The 24,153-nt window shown below is 42.9% G+C and overlaps 1 protein-coding gene across 10 annotated transcripts in view; it reads right to left on the reverse strand.

The window, feature by feature from the left end:
- Nucleotides 1-4,410: 4,410 nt before the first annotated feature.
- Nucleotides 4,411-24,153, reverse strand: part of PEAK1 (pseudopodium enriched atypical kinase 1) — a 95,332-nt gene continuing 75,589 nt past the window's right edge. For all 10 annotated transcript variants that reach the window (XM_048956545.1, XM_048956538.1, XM_048956541.1 and 7 more), the window contains 2 exons: nucleotides 19,000-19,748; nucleotides 4,411-11,623 (listed from right to left, as the gene is read on the reverse strand). In XM_048956545.1, coding sequence (XP_048812502.1) covers nucleotides 10,472-11,623; nucleotides 19,000-19,748 — 1,901 coding nt within the window. In that variant the 3' untranslated portion in view covers nucleotides 4,411-10,471. The remainder of the gene's footprint in view (nucleotides 11,624-18,999; nucleotides 19,749-24,153) is intronic.

Raw genomic sequence — 24,153 nt, forward strand, 5'->3', positions numbered from 1 at the left:
CAAGTACAAATCCTTTAGAGAAGACAGACAACTGTGTCCAAAACTAGTCTAAGTAAAATGTTTCCAATTCTGTTTTGCAGGAAGAAGTGATTAATCACAAAGTGAGATATTTCCAAGACAAGCACAAATAGCAGGAGATTGTAAAAGACTCCAGATGGACTTGAATTATTTGGGAAAATGGACAGAAACAGCAAAGGAGATGTTGAGTTGAATAAACACAGACTAATCCCTAAAAAATAAATTACACTGTCTAATGTGAACATCTAGAGTTTTCAAAAGCCAAGGCTGTAGGCTTAGAAATGTCTACCCAGGGCAAGCAAATAGGGTGCTGATGTACTAGAGGTAAGACGTGTTCTGATGGTAGTACAGAATGCCCACATCCTTACTCCTGTTCCCTCATTTTGTGCCACATCAGCTGAAAAACACACAGACCAAAACCATCTCACAGCTGTGAGGAGGGTAGGACTGAATGCTGAGGTTTTTGTGGAGAGAGATGAGAAAAGTCTTCAAAGTGATCTGCATGGAGGGAAGTGCTTCACACCACAGGGAAATGATTGGAATGATTCATCACTGCAAAAACGGCAGGAATGGTGAAGCTCTGGGTTTTATGGACCAGTGGATTATAACATCTATAACTACTACAATAGAAAAACTGTCATGTGGTATCCCAGAACACCATCTGATACCTTGTTCCTTTTCTCAAGCCTAAGCAAACCTTTGTGATAGCCGCGTCAGCAATAGCATCCGCACAAACACAAATGTGTGACCTTGAGTCATGCAGTGCATAAACCTCATTTCAGTAATAAAATGGAGAAAGCCTGGTAGGAAACTTGCTCTCCTGGACAGCAGAAGCTGCATAACTAGCTCCACAGGTTACAGGGCGTTCTGCAGATGGCTGAGGTAGTGGCTGTATGTGGGCAGACTACTGGCCCATCTCCAGATATAAATTTAGTGCCTGTGTAGGAACTCAGATGGTTTTATTATCTTGATGTAATTCGCCATTTTCTTTAGAAGAACTCTGATGTCCTTTTGCATTTTGGTTTACATTTTGCAAAGCTAATAGTTTGCTTCTTATAGATAAACTACTGGGAAAAAAAAAACTTTATTTTTTTTTTAAGTTAATCTTCTGCTGTTCATTGCAGTTAATCTAGATCATTAAGAGTCCAATGAAACCACAAAAAAAATAACAAACAGGATCTGATATTAATACCTATAACTAGGTTGCCCCTGGGGCATTTGTCTTTAAATGGCAGCATGCTGCTAAGCAGAGGAGTATGGGCTCTCCCCAGCCCCAAGGTGGCAAGTCAAGTGCCTCAGAATACAGCAGAACAGATCACAGTACAGTAGAACAGAATAATAATTCAGTTGTAATGGACCTTCAGAGATCACCCAGTCCCACTGACAGACCAATTCAAGGCAAACCAAAAGTTAAAGCATATTATTAAGGGCATTATCCAAATGCTTCTTGAACACTCTCCACCACGGAGAATCAACCACTTTGCTAGGAAGCCAGTTCCAGTGTTCAATCACCTTTATGGTACATTTTTTTCTGACCCCTTCTGTAAAGCTCCCCTGGCCCAGCTCTGCTCCATTCCCACAAGTCCTCTCCTTGGTTACCAGGAAGAATAGACTGCTGCCCTCTCCGCTCCCCCTCCTCAGGAAGCTGTAGAGAACAAAGCTCTTGGCCTCCTTTTCTCTACACTAAGGCAATCCAAGTGCCCTCAGCCTCTCCTCACAGAACATCCCTTGCTACCATCTTTGTTGTCTCCCTCTGGACACTTTCAGGACCTCTTTGTATTGTGGAGCCCAGATCTGCCCACAGTAGTGAAGGTGAGGCCACACCAATGTGGGAAATCACCTTTTTTGACTGGCTGTGCTGTCTGATGCACCCCAATATGGTTTGTCTTCTCGGCTGCCAGGGAACTCTGCTGGCTCATACTGAGCCTGCTGTCGACCAGCCCCAGATTCCTCTCTGCTGAGCTGCTCTGCAGTCTCTCATCTCCCAGTCTGTACCTGTGCCTGGCATTACTCCATTCCAGGTGCAGAACCTGGCACTTACCTTTGTTGAACTTCATGCCGCTGATGATTGTGCAGTGCTCAGATCTATCTGGATCCCTCTGCCTCAGGTGATGCCAGTGGCATGGCACATCTATAAAACACCATGCACTGCTTAAGACAGCAGCTTCACATTTGTTGAACAAGGACTATGGTTAAGTCTGGCTAGTACTGGAAAAACAACGAGACAGTGGTACATACCTTTGCAACGAGCTCCTCGTTCCCATTCCTCACCTTTTTGGAGTATAAAATCTAGTAAAGGGTTGTGTGGCTTAACCTTAAATAACTGTCAGTTTCTTCCAGTAACTGTATGTCCTGATTCTGCCTGCTGCAGTGTGACAAAGTAACACCCTGATGACAGTAAAACAAACAGGTCCTGTGTGTGTGATGCAACAGTTAAGATGCTGACAGATAACGTTCAATGGCCATGATTTTGTTCCCTGATTTAATACTCCTAAATCTGCTCCATAGCCCTCCAGCTGCTCTCCCAGTGGCTCACCAATGTCTTGTTTTCCAGACAACAAACACCACTCCTCACTTTGCTTGTGTTCTCATCTGAAAAAGATGAACTGATAGCAAGAATCCCACCTCCAAGCAAACCTGGCTCCAAGCAGCCAGGCTAAGCAGCAGGCTGTAGCATTGCCTTCTGAGATGCCAACTAAAGGTCAGTAGGTTTGAGGGCCCAACTTGGTGATTTAATGCACATCTTCATCCACAGAACTGTAAGTCTTGGCTCACAATTGAATCGAAACCACATCCTTTCTCTGCAGTATGGATTGCAACAAGTATTTAACTTTGCTAGCGTGCCTCGTGAGCTGGCTGTGCCTTTGTAATACCAGTTAAAACTGCTGGTAACGAGGAGGTTGGCATGATTCACATGTAGCAGCACAGATGCTTACAAAGTTGGGCAAAAAAGGAACCCTGCAGAGCATGAAGATTTTCTGGAACACAAAGACAAGTTTGCTGTACATGGAAACTAAGTCCTTAGTGACTTAGTCTACCATTAAAGTGAATTTCCGAGCTGGTGAAAAAACAGAAAGAAATATTCTTGCATCAGCCTAAACCAAGTGTCTGTTAGCTTCCCTTCTGTGCGTGCCTGGAACAAGCTGAAACGAGAATGCCAGTCTGTGACCACTTACAGACATCTACCAGAGCTTGGATTGATTTAAGTTCAAATGGATCTTGACAAGTAACTTTTTAAGTATCTTTTCCCTCCAGAGTGGTGATCGCCACTGCAAATAGTATAATCTGTTTGGCTGAGTCCATGGCACTTGGTTCAGGTGAATGGGGATTACTCTGGCAAAGCCAAAATCGGTCGGGCTGTTAAACAGGTTGCGTATTTACTCACATCTCTGGAATCTGTCAGCTTTGTATTTTTAAAAAGCATAAGGACTCTAGCTTCTGCTGGTTTGGAAAGGCTTTGGAACAGTGTCTGAGGAATGGTTGTGAAAGGCACGTAGCAGTTACAGAAGACTGATTCTGATCCCACCAAAATCGATGACATTACCTGTACAAAGCCACTGGAGCTCCAGCAAGAATTGAGCCCTCAGGATGTTGGTTTTTTTTAATACTTATGAGCAGTGCAATTGTCATGCAGAACCACAGCATTGCTCCAATGTATACGGTGTCATCTGTGCTATGCTAATAAATTAGCATCTGCAGCTACCATTGCTGCTATCAGGTCCGGGTACCAAATTGAGCTGTTTCATCTCACTGCTGCTGATGTGTGTCTGCATGAGCATGGAAGATGCATACGATCCCATCTGTTTTTCACAGACCCTCCATCAGGCTGTATGCTTCAAGGTAACAGATCAGACACAAAATGAATTCCACTGCAGACAAGTGCCTTGAAGGCATCCCACACGGTCACAGCATACAAAAATTTCCTTGAGAGCCATTTTACTCCTCATCAGATCAGCTGAGCCCTGTCCACACCGGGGAAACTGCTAACTTTGGCTCAGTGTCCCCTGTCATTAACGTGCCAGGTCACCTCCCTCCAGGAGGGCCTTCCAAGTGGTTTGATCAGCAGCAGCTGCTGGCAGGGCTTTCTTGTGAGCTGCTGCTGCTGCCACTTGTCCGGATGGAGCTGCGCTCAGGCTGCTGGGGCACAGAGCAGCACAGGCTGCAAGCAGCATGGTGGCTGTGCTGGGAGCAGGGACCCCAGCCCCACTGCAGCACAGCCCAAGGCACCGGGCGTTGCTCATCAGTTGAAGCTGCACCACCAGCACTCACACCCATCTGCTGCTGCCCACCAGACAGCTTTGCTTGGAGCACAATCTTTTCCTCAACTTGCCATGTGCATTTTCCTCAGAGATGTGAATTCTAAGCTAACTACCTAGAAGAAAAATGAGAGAAGGTGATGTTTGCTGGAGTGTAATAAAACTAGTTTATTTACACAGTAACATGAATGCCACAGAGTACACAGCAAAGTACCACAGCAAACCAGAGTGTAACTGCCCCTGATCACAAAGGAAGGCTTGAAGTTTATATGCTTATATAAAAATGTGTACATGTTGATATGAAGCACCAGATAAAGCAATGCAACCAGGAATTCCAAATACAAATTACCCACAAGAATGGAGTTCAAATTCAAGAAAAACAAATCCCTCAGTCAAGGGATTTTAAAGAAATCTCGCTTATAAAAGATCATCCGTTTTGTAACCCCTAATTTAAAAATAATTTCTCCCCTTCTATTAAAGACAAGAACATATTGTTAGATGCTCAGCATAATTAAGTTTTAAAAGAAAAAAACCCAAGGATTTCAACTGCAAAACTTTCCAATACCAACAAGCCAAATGATAAATAGAGGCCCGAGCCATTTTTGAAGAGGTGTTCCTTATGAAATGACTGTATTCAAACTTACACAATCTTAAATATATATTACATATACGATATATAATATATATATTTTCAGATTAAAGGGGTCAAAGAATACTTTTGGGATACAAAAATTCATATACATACATAGGTACATATAAATGTGCCTGCACACACTCGTATGTATTTATGTATATATGTGAACATACATTTCTTCCACATTAAAAAATAAACAAATTCCAGCATCTCGTAAATCCCTGAAATTTTCCCCTTGGGTTTATGGAAAAGGAAATCTTCATAATCTGAAGTACAATCCAAATCCTCACATTCTATTGAGTGGGAATATGCTTCTGTACAGGTATGCTGAGTGTTTCATTTCTGACTGGCCACTCTGCTTGATCTGAAAGCATTCTGTGGTTTCCAACTAAATGCTGAGTGGAGCACCAATAAGGAGGCTTACAGGGAATTATTTAAATTACATTCTACGTCTGTTCAAAACCACCATCCTTCAAATACTGCATCCAGGTGAATAGTAAAATCCATAGGAACGTCTGCCAGAATTTCTTCTGAAAAGCATTTTCTTTGTATTCCTTTAGTATGTTTGGAATCCAGATGATAGTCCACAGAATATCTCCACAGGCCTATTATTACAGGCATTAAAAACTCTAACTCTGCCCTTCTTTGATGTTACGTTACCACGTCACCACATCACCATCTCACCTCTGTGCCGTGCACTGAAGGCTCTCTGTGCTGTAGGTTTTACAGGAGCTGTAGCAGAACCAAGGCCATCTTTGCAAAACCACAGCTGAGCACACGCTCACGCACTGAGAAATGGTCGTGCACTGCTTGCACAGAGGAGCATGCTTTAGCTCTTGTTTGGAGTAAAGAGGAAAGGAGATTGCATTAAACAGTTTGATTCAGTTACCATCGTATCCCTTAGAAAAGTTGCAACTGATTTAAATAAAACCAGAACTATTTAATTTATATTTCCACATGAATTTGTTATTACAAACAAAATATATTAACTTAAGTGGGGCTTCTCAGCACCAGAGAAACAGATACATCTTACTTCAGCAGCAAATACTACTTTTATATGCTAAAGTTACGGCCCTACGGTGCAAAGCTGCTGAATCAATTCTCTAAGTGGCCGATCACTAACACACATCTGATTTATTTAAATAATATCTTTTCCTAAAATGTTGGAACTCCTCTGTGTTGAAATGTCAAAATGATTCATTCATACCTTGTGGGGGCTGCCGGGATGCGCGGAGCACACCAGATTTAAGGTGGAATGTTTGAGTAAATGCTGTGTGTTCCTGTCTGCGGGCCAGCAGCAAAGCATCCTAGCTTGTGCTGTTGGTTTCATAATGTCTGAATACTGAAGAGAGATCAGGCCTCTGCACTGAACCTTGCTGAGGCTCCGAAATCAGATTCTGGATACTCTCATTCCTGAACATTTCTAGGTAAGGTTTTGCTGATAGATTCTCTTCATATTCACCTGGTTATGCATATTGACCGTATCGGATCTGAGGAATAAGTAAGAAAGACAGAACAAACCCATCCTCCATAACATCTCAAGGGGTTGGTTATTCAGAACCTCTCTTTTACCAGAGGCATACATTCCATCCACAGAGCACGGTGTGCAGCACATCCACTACTGCCCTTGGGATCAGCACACCTTACCTTCACTGCTCCTTCCAAACTAAAGCAGCTCCTCGTCTCCTAGAGCTGAGATTGTCAATGCATTAGGCTTGTTTTGATGCGGCCGTCAGTCTAACCAATTGACTCGTCCTGTTCTCCCTGTGCAGATGCAGTTCCAGACCTGAAAGCCCACAGTTTTGGTTGTTAATCAGGTTTAATGCTGTACAACAAGCAACTGAGAAGAACCTGTTCACCTAACTGCAACTTCAGAAACAGATCTTATAGGATAGGTCAACTCAGTATCGTACAAAATACAGCATTTACTTTATTAATTTATTTTGTCTGCATCTTAACGTGGGCAGTATTATTTATAGGGCTACTACAAGAAGAATAAGATTTCCACCAACTGACCGGCTTCGTTTGAGTTTCTGGACAAGGCACTACATGTTGTGAATCCAATCACTGTGTCCTCTCTGTAACATCAGAGAGGGTTTTAATGGCTCTAATGAGATCAGAAACCACTCATGATAGTTCTTCAAGCAAGCACGTGATTTCCCAGAAGTTAGTTCCACTGGAAAACTCTTTAGAGTTCATGATAAAAATATCTGAATGACAGCTTTTATTAATAGAAAAATATATATTTACAATCAATACTGCTATCTTAGATTTGCAGCTCTTCCTATTTCTTGAGCTCAACTGAAAGTGCGACTGCTAAAAAATTCAAGGTCTGTGCACGTATCCATGTGAGTTCAAACATGCACAGCTGGGGGTTTTGTTCCTGCTGTACTCAGGATCTCAGCTGCAAACAGAAGGGGATTTTTTCCTTTTGCTTCGCAATTATGCTGTAGCATTCTTAGGATCTGTTTACAATCAATTTAATGCATACATTCTCGGATATTTACGTGGCAATATCTGTTGCCAGGATGAAGGACCATCACAAACATTACCATCACCAGCATCAGAGTTATGGGCACACCTGCAAAGTCAGCCTCAAGCTCCCCGAAGGAATACCTCAGGCCAGGATGTGTTTGACTTCTCTAAAGAAAAACACACACAACATTACAAATTGCTAAAGTTTACCCAGTGCTGCACAAGAAGGGATGGGTAGTGAACATCTATCCATGCTTGCTTATACTGCAGAGTTAAAATGAGTATTGGTTCATCATAAAAAATACAAACAGAAATTAGATAGCTAGAGATACAAAGGCTTCGGACCCGCTGCATTAAATACATATGGTTGTAAAACGTTCAAAATTCCACTTTGCATGTGTGTGTTGACATGCAAGTGAATCTGAAAACACGGAAGCCCACTGGCTTCAAGGAACGAGCCCCCTGCAATGACAAGTGGTCCAAGAACTGCTCCAACAGCCTACATGAGTTGGGTGAGAAGTTATGTGCACGCAGGCACTATGAAACAAACACAAACCAGACCACAGAGAACACGAAGCCCTACTCTCAGCTCAGCACTGCGACTAACAGCTAGCAGATAGGATGCATGTGGCTTGTCATGCTCGGTGTATGTAAGCCGTGAGGGCACTGCCCTCCTGTCTCCAGGTAAAGCAGGGCTGCACCCAACGTGTGTGTGATTCTTTGTCAAGGTTCTACAAGCTGCTCGGCAGTAGTATAGAAACTTTCTTTCCTGATGCAGCGAAGCATCTCAACTACATACATTGCACTTGGGCTTTTAAAGCACAGTCTTTTTTTTCCCCCGTCAATGCTGCCATCCTTGCCTTCTTGCCAAGAAAAGAAAGAAAAAATCTCATGTGAAAATATATTACCCTTATCCTTGCCTGATCCTTCACTGATACAGGTGAATCAAACACAAGAATAATAATCAGAAGTTTCAGAAAGTCTTGAGAAAGGTCACAGAGACTGTCTACATACTACAGCACAATCTACGTAGGCTTACACAGTACTCAGCTTAGCTCTGAGAGATGCCAGAGAAGAATAACACAGAAATTTCAACCCCTCCAAATGAATGGTGTGGATCCAGAGCTAGTTTTGCTGACCTTAAGCCTGCAGGACTGTTTGTTCTGTTTCCATGCATCTGGTCCAAGCATGCATACGCTGTATAAAGTGGCTATTTGTTTCAAGGCTGAAGTGAATTGATTCCTCACAGTTTTAACAATTAGAATGAAACATCCATCCATAAAAGGAACACATGGATAGCTGCATTTATGTGCCAGGAAAGTAAAGGAAGGGGCTGCAGATCTAGCATCCGGTAAAGGCTGGTGTGTAAAGTGAACATTGTAACATACAGCTTTAAAAAATACATACAAGAATTGCACATAGATCCATAGAAGAGAAGCACAGGCTCATAACTAGGGCTGTCTGCTTTCCATCACCTGGGTTAGAATATTCAGCATCACTTGCTCCTCTACATCCGAATGAGTTCTTCAGAGCGACTCAGAGAGCAATTCAGAGCCTAGCAATACTGAGCAAACACACCGTCTGTTCAACTGCAGAGGTTCTGGAGGAAACAGCCACTGGGTCAGGGAAGGAAGTCAGCAGATGTCTCTAAAAATGCAAAGCTCCTTCAGGTTGAATTTTTTCAAATTTTGCTTCTTATTCTCAGTAATTCCCGCTCTCGTCCCAAACCCCGTCTGCAATCTTTGATCTTTGAGCTATTCTGACAACGTGCCATTTTCAGGGTGTTGTCTACAGCAACATGAGCATGCACTGGTTACAGCAGACAAGAGAAGTGCAGCCAAACACCGCTGTGGGAAAAACGGATCACGATGCTGTTAGTTGTGGCTGCCAAACTTAACAGCTCCCTTGATAATTAAACAACTCTGTTTTTGCCCCTTGTTTTTACCCTTCAGAGAACTGTGTCTGCAGTAAAAGTGTCTCCATTTGGCCTGTTAGCTACATGCAGACGAGCTCCAAACACTCCTATCTCCTGCCAACATGCCAGCAGAGCCAATTTCAGTCCCACTTTGCAATATGGCACAAGTGACAAGAGCAAACCAAAATAAAACAGAAGAGGTGGCTGTTATTTTCGACCCCAATTCATAGCAGTGATTGTCAGAGAAGATTATACATGGCCTGTCCGTTTCAAGTCAGGCTTTAGTGCCTTTTACGATGGAAGGGGAATTTCAATTGCCCACCATGTGTTGTATTTTTATGGTATAAATGTGGTTATAGCTACAGTACATCAGCTGTCCAGACTGGTGAGCGTCAAGTAGGGGAAACAGGATAGACTAAGTGTGCATATTCTGCTTTTTAATGCAGAGGTCTCAAGCCAAGGATAACAGTCCAATTAAGGCAACATTGCTGAAATCAAGGATGAGATTAGAAAGGATGTGGGTAGGCAGTGTGTCAGACGGAGAGGAGGGAAGAGAACAAAGCACAAATGCTTATTGCCTGCTGACAGGGGTGCAATCAGCAGGACAACCACATCTGCAAGGAAAAAAGAAGGCATAAAATGTAAGAGAGAGAGGAGAATCCACTTGGTTGAGCCCAAAGGAAAGAAGAGTCCAGCCCAGCTGTGGGGGACCAAGAAATTTCGCATGGGATGTGGAATGAAAGCAGTGGGGCAATGTGGGTCATCCATCTCCCATTTACAACTAATTCATCTCTGCTATTCACTACCAATGCTACATACAGAATTGGCAGAAACTACCCAGAAGAGGAGGGCAATTTGTTTACTGTAGTTATAGAAATAGTGGTATCGAAGTTTGCTCTCCTTTTCATCCAGATATTTATCTAGCTACAAAGTGTCTGATCCAAATGCAGTCATATGTATAAAACGAATCCCTAAGAGGCCTGGCAAAAAAGCAAAGTTCTGTCATACTGGGTACAGGAGGCAATCTCTCCAATTAGAACCTATTTGCTCAGAGTTGCTGGCTTTGACATCTAGGCCTTTTTTTTAAACACTTGTTCAAAGTGTGAGCCCTAGGGCAGGCTGGAGCGAGGGCTGGGCTGGAGGTGCTTCATAAAAAGCAGCAGGCCTTATAAACTAGTGCCGCTGCATGATTCTCACAATGCGATGAAGGGAGTCTACAGTCGCAAAAGCCAGATATTGACAACACAGCCAGTCTTCCAGAATCACTCCGCAGTCCCTGTCAAAGGACTTCTCCGCAAACTTTATCATCAGCAGCGTCCTTTTGATGTCCAGCCAGTTCTGAAGTACAGCATCTTTCCGGGCTGGGTTGGAAGATGTTCTTAGAGCGTGGAACAAGTCCTCACGTGGACCCCAAAGCAAACACTGAAGGATTCCCTTGGCTTCTGATATCAGGATCCTCTCAGAGGGGTTGGGATTCAGCAAGCAGCTGGCAAGTTGTTGAAGCCCTTGAGAGTAGAGGGAGCGGCAAGGGATCTTGGGGAGATCAGCATGAGTGTATTCCTTCTCCTTGAGCTCTGGATTCTCATCAAAGGGATTGGGTAAGTGCAGCATTTCGTAGATAAGGATGCCAGTCTGAAATTCATCACACTTTTTGTACTGCGTCGCAGTGATGATTTCTGGAGCCAGGCGGGACTGATCCCGTAGGACCTCAGGATCTACCATATGACTCTTCTGCTTGGCCTGTGAGAAATTGCTCACTATTAACCTGGCTGGGCACGCAGTGTTGGGACTGGGCTCCACGGACTCAGAGCTCAGAGGGCTGCCTCCTGGTCTGGAATGAACCAGCAGCAGGTTCTCTAGCCGCAGATCACAGTGGGTGATGTGATAGGGTTTCAGGTGCTCCAGGCCCAAACACAGCTGTAAAAGGAGAAGACAGACCTGCCTCTCATATAAATCCGGGCTTTTGGCATGGCGAGGAGCAGACTCTCGCACAAAATCTGCCACTGTTAAGTACGGCACCTCTCGTGTGATGACCACAACACGGCTGCGTGGCTTGCTGATGGTCCCCTGGTTACCTGAGCTGTCCTTCTGCGAAGCCTCTGTGTTGGAAGGAGCGCCTCCGTTCTTGTGCTCAGGTTCTTGCTCTTCTTCTTGCTCTTCTTCCACCTCCGGTGCATCAGTATCTTCCCATGGAAGGAGGCGAACTGGCACTTCAGCAAGGAAATGGCCACAGTCCTGCTGGATGTTAAAGTTGATCGCCAGACTCTGCCGGATAGACAGGCTGTGATAATACTGCTGGGACTCCTTAGCTTTGCTCTTACAAATCTGGGGGAAGAAAATAAACACAACAGATATAACATAATGATTCATTTGTAAATTCTATATCCTTTTTGTAATGCGTCTACAGTCTAGCACTATAATAATACCAGCACTGAAACACTTTGTGCTGAACTGACCTTGGCACATGAATGTGTTGCATTGGATCTGTAGCTGCAGATCAGTATGTGCAAGCAGCACCCCGTGCCTGTACATTACATACCCCGTGCATGTAATACTGCCTGGAAAATACAATTCAGGCACGTTGTGCTTCCAGTCAGAATAGCAGCTGATACACGGTAACTTTGCAGTGAAACCTACAATACAGTCACTTGTTTATCCATACAATTTTATTTCCTGTTTTTCCCTCAGGTTTGTATGAAGCTTGAGCAACAACAACAAAATAATAGCAATATTTATAAATAAATATGCACAGAATATCTGAACATCAGACGATTGCATGACTCAGAGTGGCATAACAAGTTACCACCTATCAGCTGAGCTAAATAACTGGATACATGCTCCTTGCCCACTGTAATTGAAAACTGAAATCCTACACACTAACACATCATTTCTTCAGTCAGGTGTGTGTGTGGGGATGGAGAGATTTGCTCTGGCTCAGCAAACTCATTAGAAAATGGTACCTTAACTGCTTTCAATCATTAGTCAGCATCCTAAGCACACACTGACATTTTCCTCTATTAAGCCATATCTCATTGCTGCCCAGAAAGATCTTGATATGTACATGATCACCATAATTATCCTTATTAATTGCGTGCACTGTCATAACAACTTGAAGCCCCAATCTCCTTATGACAGCCACTGGACCACCTCTGTTGGGTCTCTGTTCTAAGGCATTTACTCATCAAAACTGCAGTCCCACAGAGACTCATCTGTGTTGACTGCTGCATGTTAACCACACTTCTGCTAACTTCACCGAGACCATTCAGAGCCTCTAAGTGCATGTTTTAACCTTTCCAAGGTTAGAGCTGTATGTTGCCAGCTGGATCATCCCTATGAAATGCCTTCCCAGCCTACTTACGGCACCCTGGAAGGGAGGTGTCCTCTATCTCCTCTCATTTTTTTCCCCTGCTTTTCAGTTCTATTTTACTTTCAATCAATCTGATTCTCCTATCCCAACTGATACTAAAAATGATTGATTTCCACCGTTTAACATTGCACTTTCACACTCAGGAAAATGTAACTGTTCTGCATTTGGAAAACAGCCAGCCCTCATTACTCTTAGCATTACTCCTAACCCTGTGCTTCTTGTTGCTCTTTTCTGGGTTCTCTTTCATTTAAGACTTCTCCAGCACCAAGGAGAACAGAACCTTATATATAATAATCACTGTTATCCCTCCCAGGGTGAAAAACTCACTGATTCCACTGTTACTGTTGTGCAAAAATCCTTCACATCACTGTCAATTATACAGTCAGAATCCACAGCACAGCCAAATGTCCCCCAGCACCAGCTCTTAAATAAGAGATTTTGTTTCAGACTCCATCAAAAATGGAGATGCTAATTCCATTCCTACTGCAGGGACTTTTAGAGGTCATCTTTGTATCAACAGAACAGCAATTAGAAGACCAAATGGTATCTTGATTAAAATCAATACTGAAGTGACTGCTTTTATGAAAACAGTTTTCCCATCCTTATCCTGTTGTTAAAGAAGATAATAAAAACAAACTGTAATCACACAAATGCCCTACAACGACAGCTTATGGACACTTCTCTCATTTCCCTTGTTTAATACATGCAAGTATATGGGCACACGAACAAGCACACCGTATCTACTGAAACAAGAAAGCTGAAATCTGATTAGAGATGTATTTCCTGCCTCTTGCTTTTTGTTTACAAACAACACGATGTGAGAAGTGGAAAAGGCAGCTGCTTTATTTAAGGCTGATTAAATTGGTGACTCCACAAACACTGAAGTTTGTACACTAAATGTTCTGTAATTGACAAACAGGAATGGAAAGCTAAACTGCCTGGAAACAGCAGCTACAGACTGTGGTATGAATCAGACACCTGTCTGAATTCATAAAACAGTGAATGAAAGAAGGACCAGCAGCAATGTGATGAGCTTTTAAGTGTCTGATTACTCTTCATTCTCCTGCTGAAATACAGATGCAGTCCAGGTAAGCACTGGGCCTTCAGACTGCAGAATTCAGACTCTCACTGTATTAATACCTTACTAGAATGGGGGAAATGTGCTGCAAGCACTGGAGACACACAATTATTTTCCTACTGATCGGTTCTAAGCTGATAGAATGAAATTTCTTTCACTGACTTTCACTAGATAAATGGAATCAGAAAAAATAAGGGCTGAGAAACTTTTTGTGCTACTTTGTTATTTTCTGTGTTGCACTCCATACTCTGAACTTCAGCTTCTGAATTTGAAACAGAGCAGCGAATGCTGGCCTTTAATACCATTAATGTTTAATAACACAAGGCTTTGCATTTTGTATTGGAACAACCCCACCATCATCTACAACTATAATCTGAATGACTGAGATTCAAAATTTGCAAAGTAAATTAAGCAAAGTAAGTTAGTAAGCAAAGTCTATATTTACCTTTGAAAACATTTAGGGGCCAGGTTGTGAAATCTGATGGACTCATTAACAAGTATTAACAACTCATTAACAAGACTGTGATGAATTGCAAAAGAAGCTGATGCAGAGCTTTTCTGTTGGGGATGGTTAATGCTATCTCAAAAGTGTGAGTTAATATCCAACCCAGTTTCCTTTGTGTGATTTGTCTGTTCCAGTCACCTATTGTTAAAAAAATGTATGCAGAAATCCTGTTGCTTTTTCTAAGCTATGAAGAAAGAGGCTGACCTGAGTTTGGCAAGCCTTCTTTCTAATGCTGATAATGGGCTGGTTGTTCAAAAGGTGAAGCAATGTCAGTAAAAAGCCCTTCCTTGTGATGCAAGAAGGCAGTGAGATGAAAGAAGAGAGATATGAGTATGAAGGAATGGGAATTTTCCACCTCCCTTTTTGCTGGTACCAAGGAATCACAGAATGGCTTCGGTTGGAAGGGACCTCAAGGATCTTCAAGTTCCGATCCTCCCTGCTGCAGCCTGGGCTACCAACAGCTAGATCAAGTATTAGATACATCAGGTTGCCCAGAGGGCCCCATCCAACCTGGCCTTGAACATCTCCAGGCATGGGTCATGCACAGCCCCTCTGGGCAGCCTGTTCCTGCACCTCACCACTCTGTCAGTGAAAACCTTACCCTGACATCTAATCTAAATCTTCCCAACTGGACGTCGAGCCATTGACCACAACCCTCTGGCTGCGACCTTCCAACCAACTTCTTATCCACTGAATGATCTTCCCTTCAAATCCACCTTCCCCCAGTTCAGAGATAAGGATGTGGTGGGAAACCATGACAAAGGCCTTGCAGAAGTCCACACCAGTTGCTTTCCCTGTGTCCTCCGATGGTGTCACTCCTTCACAGAAGGCCATCAGATTGGTCAGGCACGATCTGCCCTGGGTAAAGCCATGCTGGCGTCTCAGATCACCCGCTCATCCCTCACGTGCCTTGATATGTCTTCCAGGTGAATCTGTTCCACCATCTTTCCAAGTACAGACATGAGGCTCACCAGTCTGTAGTTGCCCAGCTCCTCATCTCTCCCTTTCTTATAAATGGCAGTGATGGTTCCCCTTTTTCAGTCATGGGGGATTTCACCTGACAGCTTCAGCTTTTCAAATATGATGGAAAGCAGCTCAGTAACCACATAAGGCAGCTCCCTTAGGAGCCAGGGATGTACGTGGTCTGGCCCTACAGACTTGTCTCACAAGGTGATCTCAGACTTGGTATGTGTTGGTCTTCTCTTCAGTACATCCACAGCAACCAAACTTTGGTCATGTTTATTTGGACAGGACAAAATTCTCTATATCCTGCCAGTTCAATATTCTTCTTGTTTTTGGTTTTTCTCCTTCACAAAGAAGCAACATTTTAATGTTTCAGAGTTTTTAAAACTTGTTCTGCATTAGCTTTTATTTTTCCATTACGGATCCTGTAGCCTACTGCGCCATAGGCTGGCTTCCATTTCACCAGCAGGGAATCTCATTTCCACTCTGTCCTGTGCATTTTACAGGGCATCGGTGAATTTAAAGTAAGATGAATATTGTGGGAAATGAATTTACAAGTGCTGAAAATGAGAAACACAGAAGATCACAAAGGCTGCACCATCTGTGCTGCTCTGTTGTATTACACACAGGGACAACTGCAAATGAAATTCTGTGTAGAATGAAAGCTCGCTAATCCCAAATTGATAGCTTGTTCTTGGCACAGTGTTTTCTTTCCGAGGAGGCCAGTTTGATCTCTGATTGACCTCATTTTCTTGATCTGGCTTCGAAACAGAGCTTTGACTTTTTAATGATGTGCCAGAACGCAGAATTCTGCACTATTAGAACTGATCTTGGAAGGGGCTGAAGTTTAATGTGGGTGGCTTTATTTTGATCTGCAGCATGATGTTCTGGGGTGACATTTGAGAAAAGTTCTGCAGGCTCCGCTAGGAAACCGCCTCGACAAAAAAACCCACCAAATCTCAGCACACCAAGTGACAAACTAAATATAACTGGAATATAATTGCCAGTGCAACTAGGAAGCTGTCAGCCAATACTATTTATTTCTGCACTGCTCCACTTTACACATGGAACGAGAACCTTAGCAGAAATGTTTCACTCACAGAGAAATTCTGCCACCCTGAAGCAATCAGAACAATATATATTTAATTGCTTGTTTGGAGCTGTTTGTACCTTTGCAAGTCCTGTTATCCTACCTGACCCGCACTGCAGCACATGCCAGACCACGTGTGGTGAAGGCCATAAGCTCAGCTCTTTGATTTCCTTACATTTACATGGACTCTGAACCATAATTACTATGTGTGCCTATTATATTGCACTATCATTTCCTTGAGAGTTTGATATCGAAAGTAGAAGTTGTTTCCTTCCACTGCACTGGCACAGTAATTCACGTTGTCTAACCATTATTCATTCACGTAATTGCATTATTACTGTTTTTTTAAGGTCCCTGGGACATTGCTGCCATATTAAGTCTGCTTAGGGACTGTAAGAACTGGACTTGTCCAGTGCACTTTGTAGAGGAAACTGGTTCTCAATCCTGCCTTTATTTCTGTTTTGGGGCAAGAGGGTTAAAATGACAGAAACATGCATTTATTTGAGGCAGATGATGACATCATTTGACTCATACCAAAAATACTCATGATAGTAAATCTGGAACATCTGTTGAAACTGAATTCAAACAATCCCTGTGATACAGGAGCAACCTGTTAGGAGATTTTATAAAAAATCAAAGCTGAACTCAGCAACAAATGTTAAAACAATGTTGAAATGTACTGAAGCTCATCATAAGGGGAGAAATCCACTAGCTGTAGTTTAAAGTTGGCAATGCAATTCAGTGTATTAGCACAGAGAATGCAATAATAAAAACAACTACCAAAGAAGTGTAGAACTAAAGAGAGCCTGATCTGAAAGAGAAAATGAAAATACAACAGTAATCCTGTATGTGGGCCTTGCTTGGCTTGTGGAGAAATCAGAGGGTGTCTGTAGTGAGACTATCTTCCAATAGCACATCAACTGCAGGGCAGGGCAATTCCCAGAATAACTTCTCATCTTCACATGACAGCAAACGGCTCTCTGTGACCTCCAGCTGAATGATGCTGTGATGGATACGTCACTCATGCTTGTCACATCTAGGATGCTATGACACAATTTTGTAGTCCAAGAACTACAAAAAGTGTGGAAAAAATATAGCACTTATAATATATGGTATTTGAGTGCATGACATTGCCATGCTCTGGTCTTACTGGCTTTGTACAAGGTGCCTGTCCTCTGCCTAAACGTTTAAAGTAAAAGCACAGGTCCTGCCTGTCAGGCTGTACTTTCAAGGCACACACACACTGTGCGAAGAGGAATTGTAGTGGAGCTAACCCAAATCTGCCCATGTAGAAAATTACAACTTTGGGTCCCAGAAGCAATGTTGTTTGTATCACTGTGCTGAAAGCAGACTGACAAGAACCTGAGTAACACCAAACTCGATTCTGCAACCAGACCAGATTGGCAGATAAATTCACCATCTTATTCATGATCTTTTCTCGGCTGCTTTGCACCACTGGGCATGGCATCCACACAGCATCCATATCTAACTTCAAATCTTTCCCAGAAGAGAGCCTTGGTTACTAAAGAAATGCAAACGACTGTGCCCACAAATTTGCCTTGAAAAAATGCCCTTTCAGATGAAGGTGTCAACTGCAACAACCTTACCTTTCTGTTATTCACTTATCTTTCCTGTAAGCAGTCATGCAGGAGTGAAAGCAATGTTTTGCTCCTTTAAAACAGCACCTTTCCGAGAATGCCAACGTGCTCTATGAGGAATAATGACTTATGTCTCACACCTGTGCTGGGTAATAACTGCTTTATCTCAGTTTCAACGAGGAGGAGGCAGGAGTTCAGTGATTTGCTCAAGGACATGCAGGAAGTCTGACAGACCCATGACTCTCAGCTGCCTTTCTCACTGTCCTCCTACCCCATAAACACTGAGAACTGGAGAGAGGCAGAGCTCAGAAAAAATAACCAATATAAAACCTGTGAAGTATCAACACCTAGCGAGACAGCTGCCAACTATTCATTAATACAGAGCAGTAAGTCCAGTAAATCTCACTTCTTTTATGGACTTGCTGAACAACCACCTCATCATAAATCAATTGTTTCTTTAGCAAAAGGCAACAAAGTCAAAACGGACAAGCTCAGCTTTCTTATCATTTTCATGCTATAGTTCATAGGGCAACACTGATGGCCAGACAGATTTTGAAAGGCTGGTCATGACATGGTGACAATTTAAGAACCAGTATGGCAACAGAAAAACATACAGCTCTGGAGTTTACATTTAAAACTACACGGCTCTAAAAGTGGAAAAAATTTTAGGTCTTCTATAATTAAGAGTGCTGATTTATTATCATCTGATTTAGTATTTCAACACAGGTTAATCTGCGTGCAGGTGAATTTTTAGTACTACAAGTTCCCAGAAAAGTGCTGACCAGTCTTAAAATAATACAGCTTTCTCTTCAATATTTCACTGAACAACGATCATGCCAAAGACTGAATTGCACTGATCTTCTTTTAATAATTTTGGAGTTGCAATAAAAAGAGACGAAACTTCAACAGCAGGTACAAATTCCACGGCTCTTGACAGAAGGAAAAGCCTTTGTCCCTTTGTCTTGGGATTCTTTTTTTTCATGCACCACTACAAGTAATACTGTAGGACCAACCACACCTGGGGGCAGTGCAATTATGGCTACTGTCGCTACAATCTGTCGCTGATGTCTAAGGTCACCACTATTCAAAACCCCTCTTACCTTGACTGCATAATTGTTGAGAGGATCTTTTGCATAAGAAGCCGGGTAGTAAACTGCATCACCTGCCTCACAACACGGCTTGTCACTGGTGAGCCTGAAATCCGACCAGCTGTCTACTCCAAATCGCAGCTGGTCTTTTTGTCCGGCCATGAACAAGTCTTCACATTTAAGTGCCAGCTTCTTCAGCGAATCGGTGTGAAGGTTTCGGATTTTACCTACCACTTCTTCTCGATTTTCAATTCCCCGATAAAGTGCTTGCCTCTGTGGCTTCTGGACACCTCTGCTCTGCTTAGACTGCGAGACACGTCTCCCCGTCAGAGACTCCATGCTATTGGAACAGCGGTCCTTAATACTGATAGTGGTTAGGCTGGAAACACTGTTAGTTGCTGAGGTGGTTGTCCTTAACTTTTCTGTAGGCCTGTCCAAGGAATCTCCCGACTCGTTGTCCAGTGCCTTGAGCTCCAAGCTGACCGAGGAGCAGGCGCTGCTCGCTTCCCAGTTGGTGTCAATGTCATAGGTGGGGTTGGCCACAATGCACAGATTGTTCTCAAGAGCTTGCTTCTGGAGATCTCTGGGACTGGGCTCTGTGTTAGCTCTCAAAATTGTCTTTTTCGGCAGTGGAGGCGGTGTTGGCTGTAAGTTGTTCAATGTCTCCTGCTCTACTATTCCTCCAAAGGCAATGGCATCGTCCAAAGCTCCCTTCGGCTGCCTCGGCTGTTTCGGAGGTATCATGGCTGCTCTGGACTGTCCTGTAGGGTAAGAAAACAACAGTAACTCAAGATTAAAGTACTTCGCATCTGCTGCTCATATTTGCACTTTGCAAACAAATTTAAGAAGGGAAAAGAAAGAAGCTGACTAGAACCCCCTCCTCCCATTTGGAGAATAGGTGAATACATACCTGAAATGATGAACTAATGAGAAAGCAAAATGACTAAGTCAGCACCGTGCATCTATTATCACACAGAGCCAGTCTTTATTTGACCTTGGTACAGGTATTAAAATCAGTTCCAGTGCTGACAGTGCTTGCATTTTATATCACATAGCACTAATTACAAAATGTGCAAGCAAAACCCAAAAATGAGTTTTGGCACTCCGGTCAATTTCAGTTTCAGTAATTATGCTCAGCCTCCCTTGGTTCCGTCTGCAGCCAAACATCTGTAATGGGATCCTTTACTTCCTATTCCGATGGACTGAAGCGCTGGGTGGGTGCTGCTAAGTGGCTTTGTGTACTATTTCTGTGAAGGTACATCTCTCTAGAAAGTGAAGTCATCTTTTTTATGTATCCTCATAACAGTTTCTAAGGAATTCGATCGCTTTGATTTGAAATGTGCTAAAGGGGCTGAAAGCATTGTTTCACAAGGTAGAACAGAACAATTCCCAGGCAAACACTGTAATTTAACAGCTTCAGCAGATGCGTCAGAAAGGTAAGATTGCTCTAGCAGATGCATTAGTTGAAAACAAGGAAGTTGCACCTACTTTCACAGAGGTTGACTAGCATGCTGCTACTGGCTTCAGAGAGAGTAGGATCATAGTTTGATATTACAAAAACATCAATATCTTCTACCCACCAATTTTTTACACCCATCCCCACCCGTAGCGTTCTCAAAGAGTTCCTTTCCTGACTGGCCACAGGCACCCTTGCTGGCAATACTGAGTTCACAGACACCCTGACAGAGATTCAGTTGAGAGATTCCACACAGCAGGTTTCATGTACAAACGCATGGGATTTCCTCAGAGACCAGTTAGCTTTCAAGGTGTGTGCTTCTAGAGAAGATACACTGCTGCTGATGTGTTTTGGATGCATTTTGGAGTGGATGATTATGTTTAATAACTGCCAGAGTTCTTGGAAATAAAGAATAACTGACACCAATGTAAGAGAAGTAAAAACAAAACCTACCAACCAACCAACAACCCAACAAACAGACCAATAAATGGCCAGCTTGCTGCTGTTTGGGACAATTAAACAGTTGTCACTCAGACCAGAACGAGACTTTTCCCCTCTTCATACTCAACTGTTGTTTTCAGAAGAATTATTCCGTCCATTTTCTCCTGCTGCTATAAGGATCACTGGCAATCACAGTAAGGTGGGGAGCTGATACCGACAGCTGTAGCACAGCAGCCACGAAACACAATTATGCACTGCAGAATCTCAGCTGAGCATCTTTACCAAGAAGGGAACAGCCCATGGAAACATGCCACAGCCGTCTGACTGTCCTGGTAAGATGTGGTACGTGCTGAATCCTTAAAGAGAGAACCATACCCACAAACAGAACAGTCCTGAGCCTTCAATTTCTAACAATCATTCTCTTTTCAGTCATTCCAAGGAGACATCAGAAGCGACAGTCATATCTCTATCTTTTGTTTAAGCTCAAGAATCCCCCAGAAAAGCCAGATGGATTTTGTGATAAGCCTGGATATTCCAATGTTTACAAACTGCATCTTGAGCAGGAAATTCTGTTAACTTGGTATTTGCATTGGCTGTGGATCTTTTCAGCCTGACTGTCAGGTAAAATTGCACAGGGCTGCTCCCATGGGTCACCGCTTTTTAGCTCACATATAATAAAAATGCTTAAAGGTTGGAAAGACTGGAGAATCCCTGTGTATGTCTCTCAAACCATCATGAAGGTCACTTAAATAAACAAGTAACCCTGGGGATCCTCTGCTGCTCCTTTCTGACCTTTATTCTGCAGTGAGTGTGCTCTACAGAGCTTCCCTCACCCTCCTCAGCTCCTAACACTGCAGCCAGCTGAGCAGGAATGAAACTGCATCAGATTGCAGGTGTGAGGAGTGCCACGATTCACAGGCAGAAGCAGAGCCGATATCTGCGTGCCAGAATCACACATCCAAACGCACAACATGAGACAAGTTCACTTCTACTTCGGATGCATTTTTCTTGCTGATCCAAACACGCCGTCTCATCCAGCAGTTCTCTGCTCTTACAGAATCCCTGCCCTCTGTCCTCCTCCCAGCGACATTCTGTATCACAGATCACTTCTCTGTTTTATCACCGTTACCCTCTACCCCACTATGCCAAAATAGACTAGTGGGTGGGTTTGGACAAAGGCTATTCTTTCAGGAGGCAGCTTCCTAATTTGCCTTGTCCGCGTGACTCCTAAGCTTGCACCAGTGAGAAAACAAATCAGAGTGGCAGCAGCTGAAACCCTCTCCAAGAAAGGTAAGATTTATAAGTGTTTCTTCCTGACTCTGTATTTCCTGCCTGCTTTAATGGCCCTGTCCTCCAAAAGCCATTCATACAGAGGAGTGCTGCTACTGCAACCACTGACTTTCACTGCTTGTAGCTTTTGTATAGCTTTTGGAGCTGACATAAAAACATAACCAGAGGAGCTTTTATAACCAGAAATAAGCCTTTCAGATGTCTGGTAGGGTATCAGGATCCAGAGAACTGCAAGAACAAGTCATTATGTAGTTTCTTTTTCAAGTATTCCCAACTCAGGCAAATGAGCTTGTAAAGCTGCCGTGTTTCACTGCAGCTCCTCACCACAAGAACCAGTTTTCCATACCAAAAGCTATCCATGCAGGTTAAGTGCTTGACAAACACTATCTGGCCTGCTTTTATGCTGACTTCTTAATACAGGGCATTACTTTCATGCCCAGATGACCAGGCCTTCCAGCTCAGCCTTTCCCAAGCATGGCATGGATACAGCATGCACATTCTTTACATCATTGCCTGGGAAGAAAAAGTTTGTCTTCAGTTTTGTTCCTGCTTGAAGGCACAAGAACATTCTTTTGCACACAAGTACTGGCAAAGCATTTGCTGTTTTTCTTGCCTACCACTTCGTTCTCCCTTGAACACTCAGCTTCCTCAACTACTGCACAGACTCTCCAACCTTACAACCCTGCAAGATGAAAGGAGGAACAGGCACAATATCAAGCTACCACTTAAAGATCTTTCAAGTGGCTTCTAGATTGTTCAGAGACTGAAAAAAAATTAACTCTATAAAGACAGCAGCTTTATGGAGAGCTTTAAGTAATTCTACAGAACAAAATCTTCCACTGTAGAATCTTACTACACAATTAATGCAAATTCATAAGTTACAAATTCAATATTAATTAATAGTCTCTGGACACCATGCAGAGATATGAAATTCTAAATCAGCCCTAAAACAGATTTTATTTTATTTCTCTGGGTAACTGATTTATCATTTTTACACAATTTTCACATGTTGCATGGCCAAGAAAAGCCAACGTGAATAATCATACACATACAACGTGGGTAACCAACCTTCCAAGACAGCATGTAGCAAAATCCCAGCAGAACTAAAGTGAGATCCATGGATTCTGTACTCTAGAGACCAGAGAGGGAGAGGAATTTTTGCGTGGCTCCTTATGTGCCTGCAGGGAAGCTGAGATAGGGCTGGGCAGACCACATGGCTGTATCCTAACATCAGTAGTTTGAGACAGTAGTTTGCACAGAACAATTCTGCAGTGAGAAGGGCTTGGCTACTGTCATGGCAGCTGAGGGTTAAAAATGAGACACACATAACCTCTCTACTCCTATTGATAGACCCAGCAACACCCTGAGCTCTTTTATACCATCACTATGGTGGGATCTTTTATTTCCTAAAAAATCCCAAGTCTGTTATGTTGTATCCAATTCCCAGAAGAGAATCCCTTATCTTGCAAGGCTTTCCTGCATTGTTTTAATTCCTAGATGTATGCATTTACACGTCAGATGAAGTAACAGCTACAACTTGCATTTTATTTTGCTTTTATGGCTTGTATAGCTCTGGCTTGTATTTTATAAATGAGCTTTCTCAAGCTTTGCATCTGCAGTTTGGTACCTGGCAGATAATTGCTTGCAGGCAGGACTGCAAACTGCTGATGGGACAACTGCTGTGAGAGAAGTGGAGGGCCAGAACCATTACTGTAAACTACGACCCCACTTAATCTTACTGTTATTTCTGTTCCTAACATTTCATGTAATGTGTCACAACAGAAGACGAGACACTTATCAAAGTAAGGATGTGATATTGTTTGCTTTTCCATAAAAAAAGAAAGAGCGTGTATTAGAATAGTATTTAAAAGGGCAACCTTGTGCATTATGCTGCAAATTGCCATGTTCATTGCTATAGCAAATTGCTGTATGTTTTCCAAACTCCGTCACAGACTGCAGTACGTAACCATAAAAAGGTA

Source organism: Lagopus muta, chromosome 10 (assembly GCF_023343835.1).
Source record: "Lagopus muta isolate bLagMut1 chromosome 10, bLagMut1 primary, whole genome shotgun sequence".
In the NCBI taxonomy this organism is placed as follows: Eukaryota; Metazoa; Chordata; class Aves; order Galliformes; family Phasianidae; genus Lagopus; species Lagopus muta.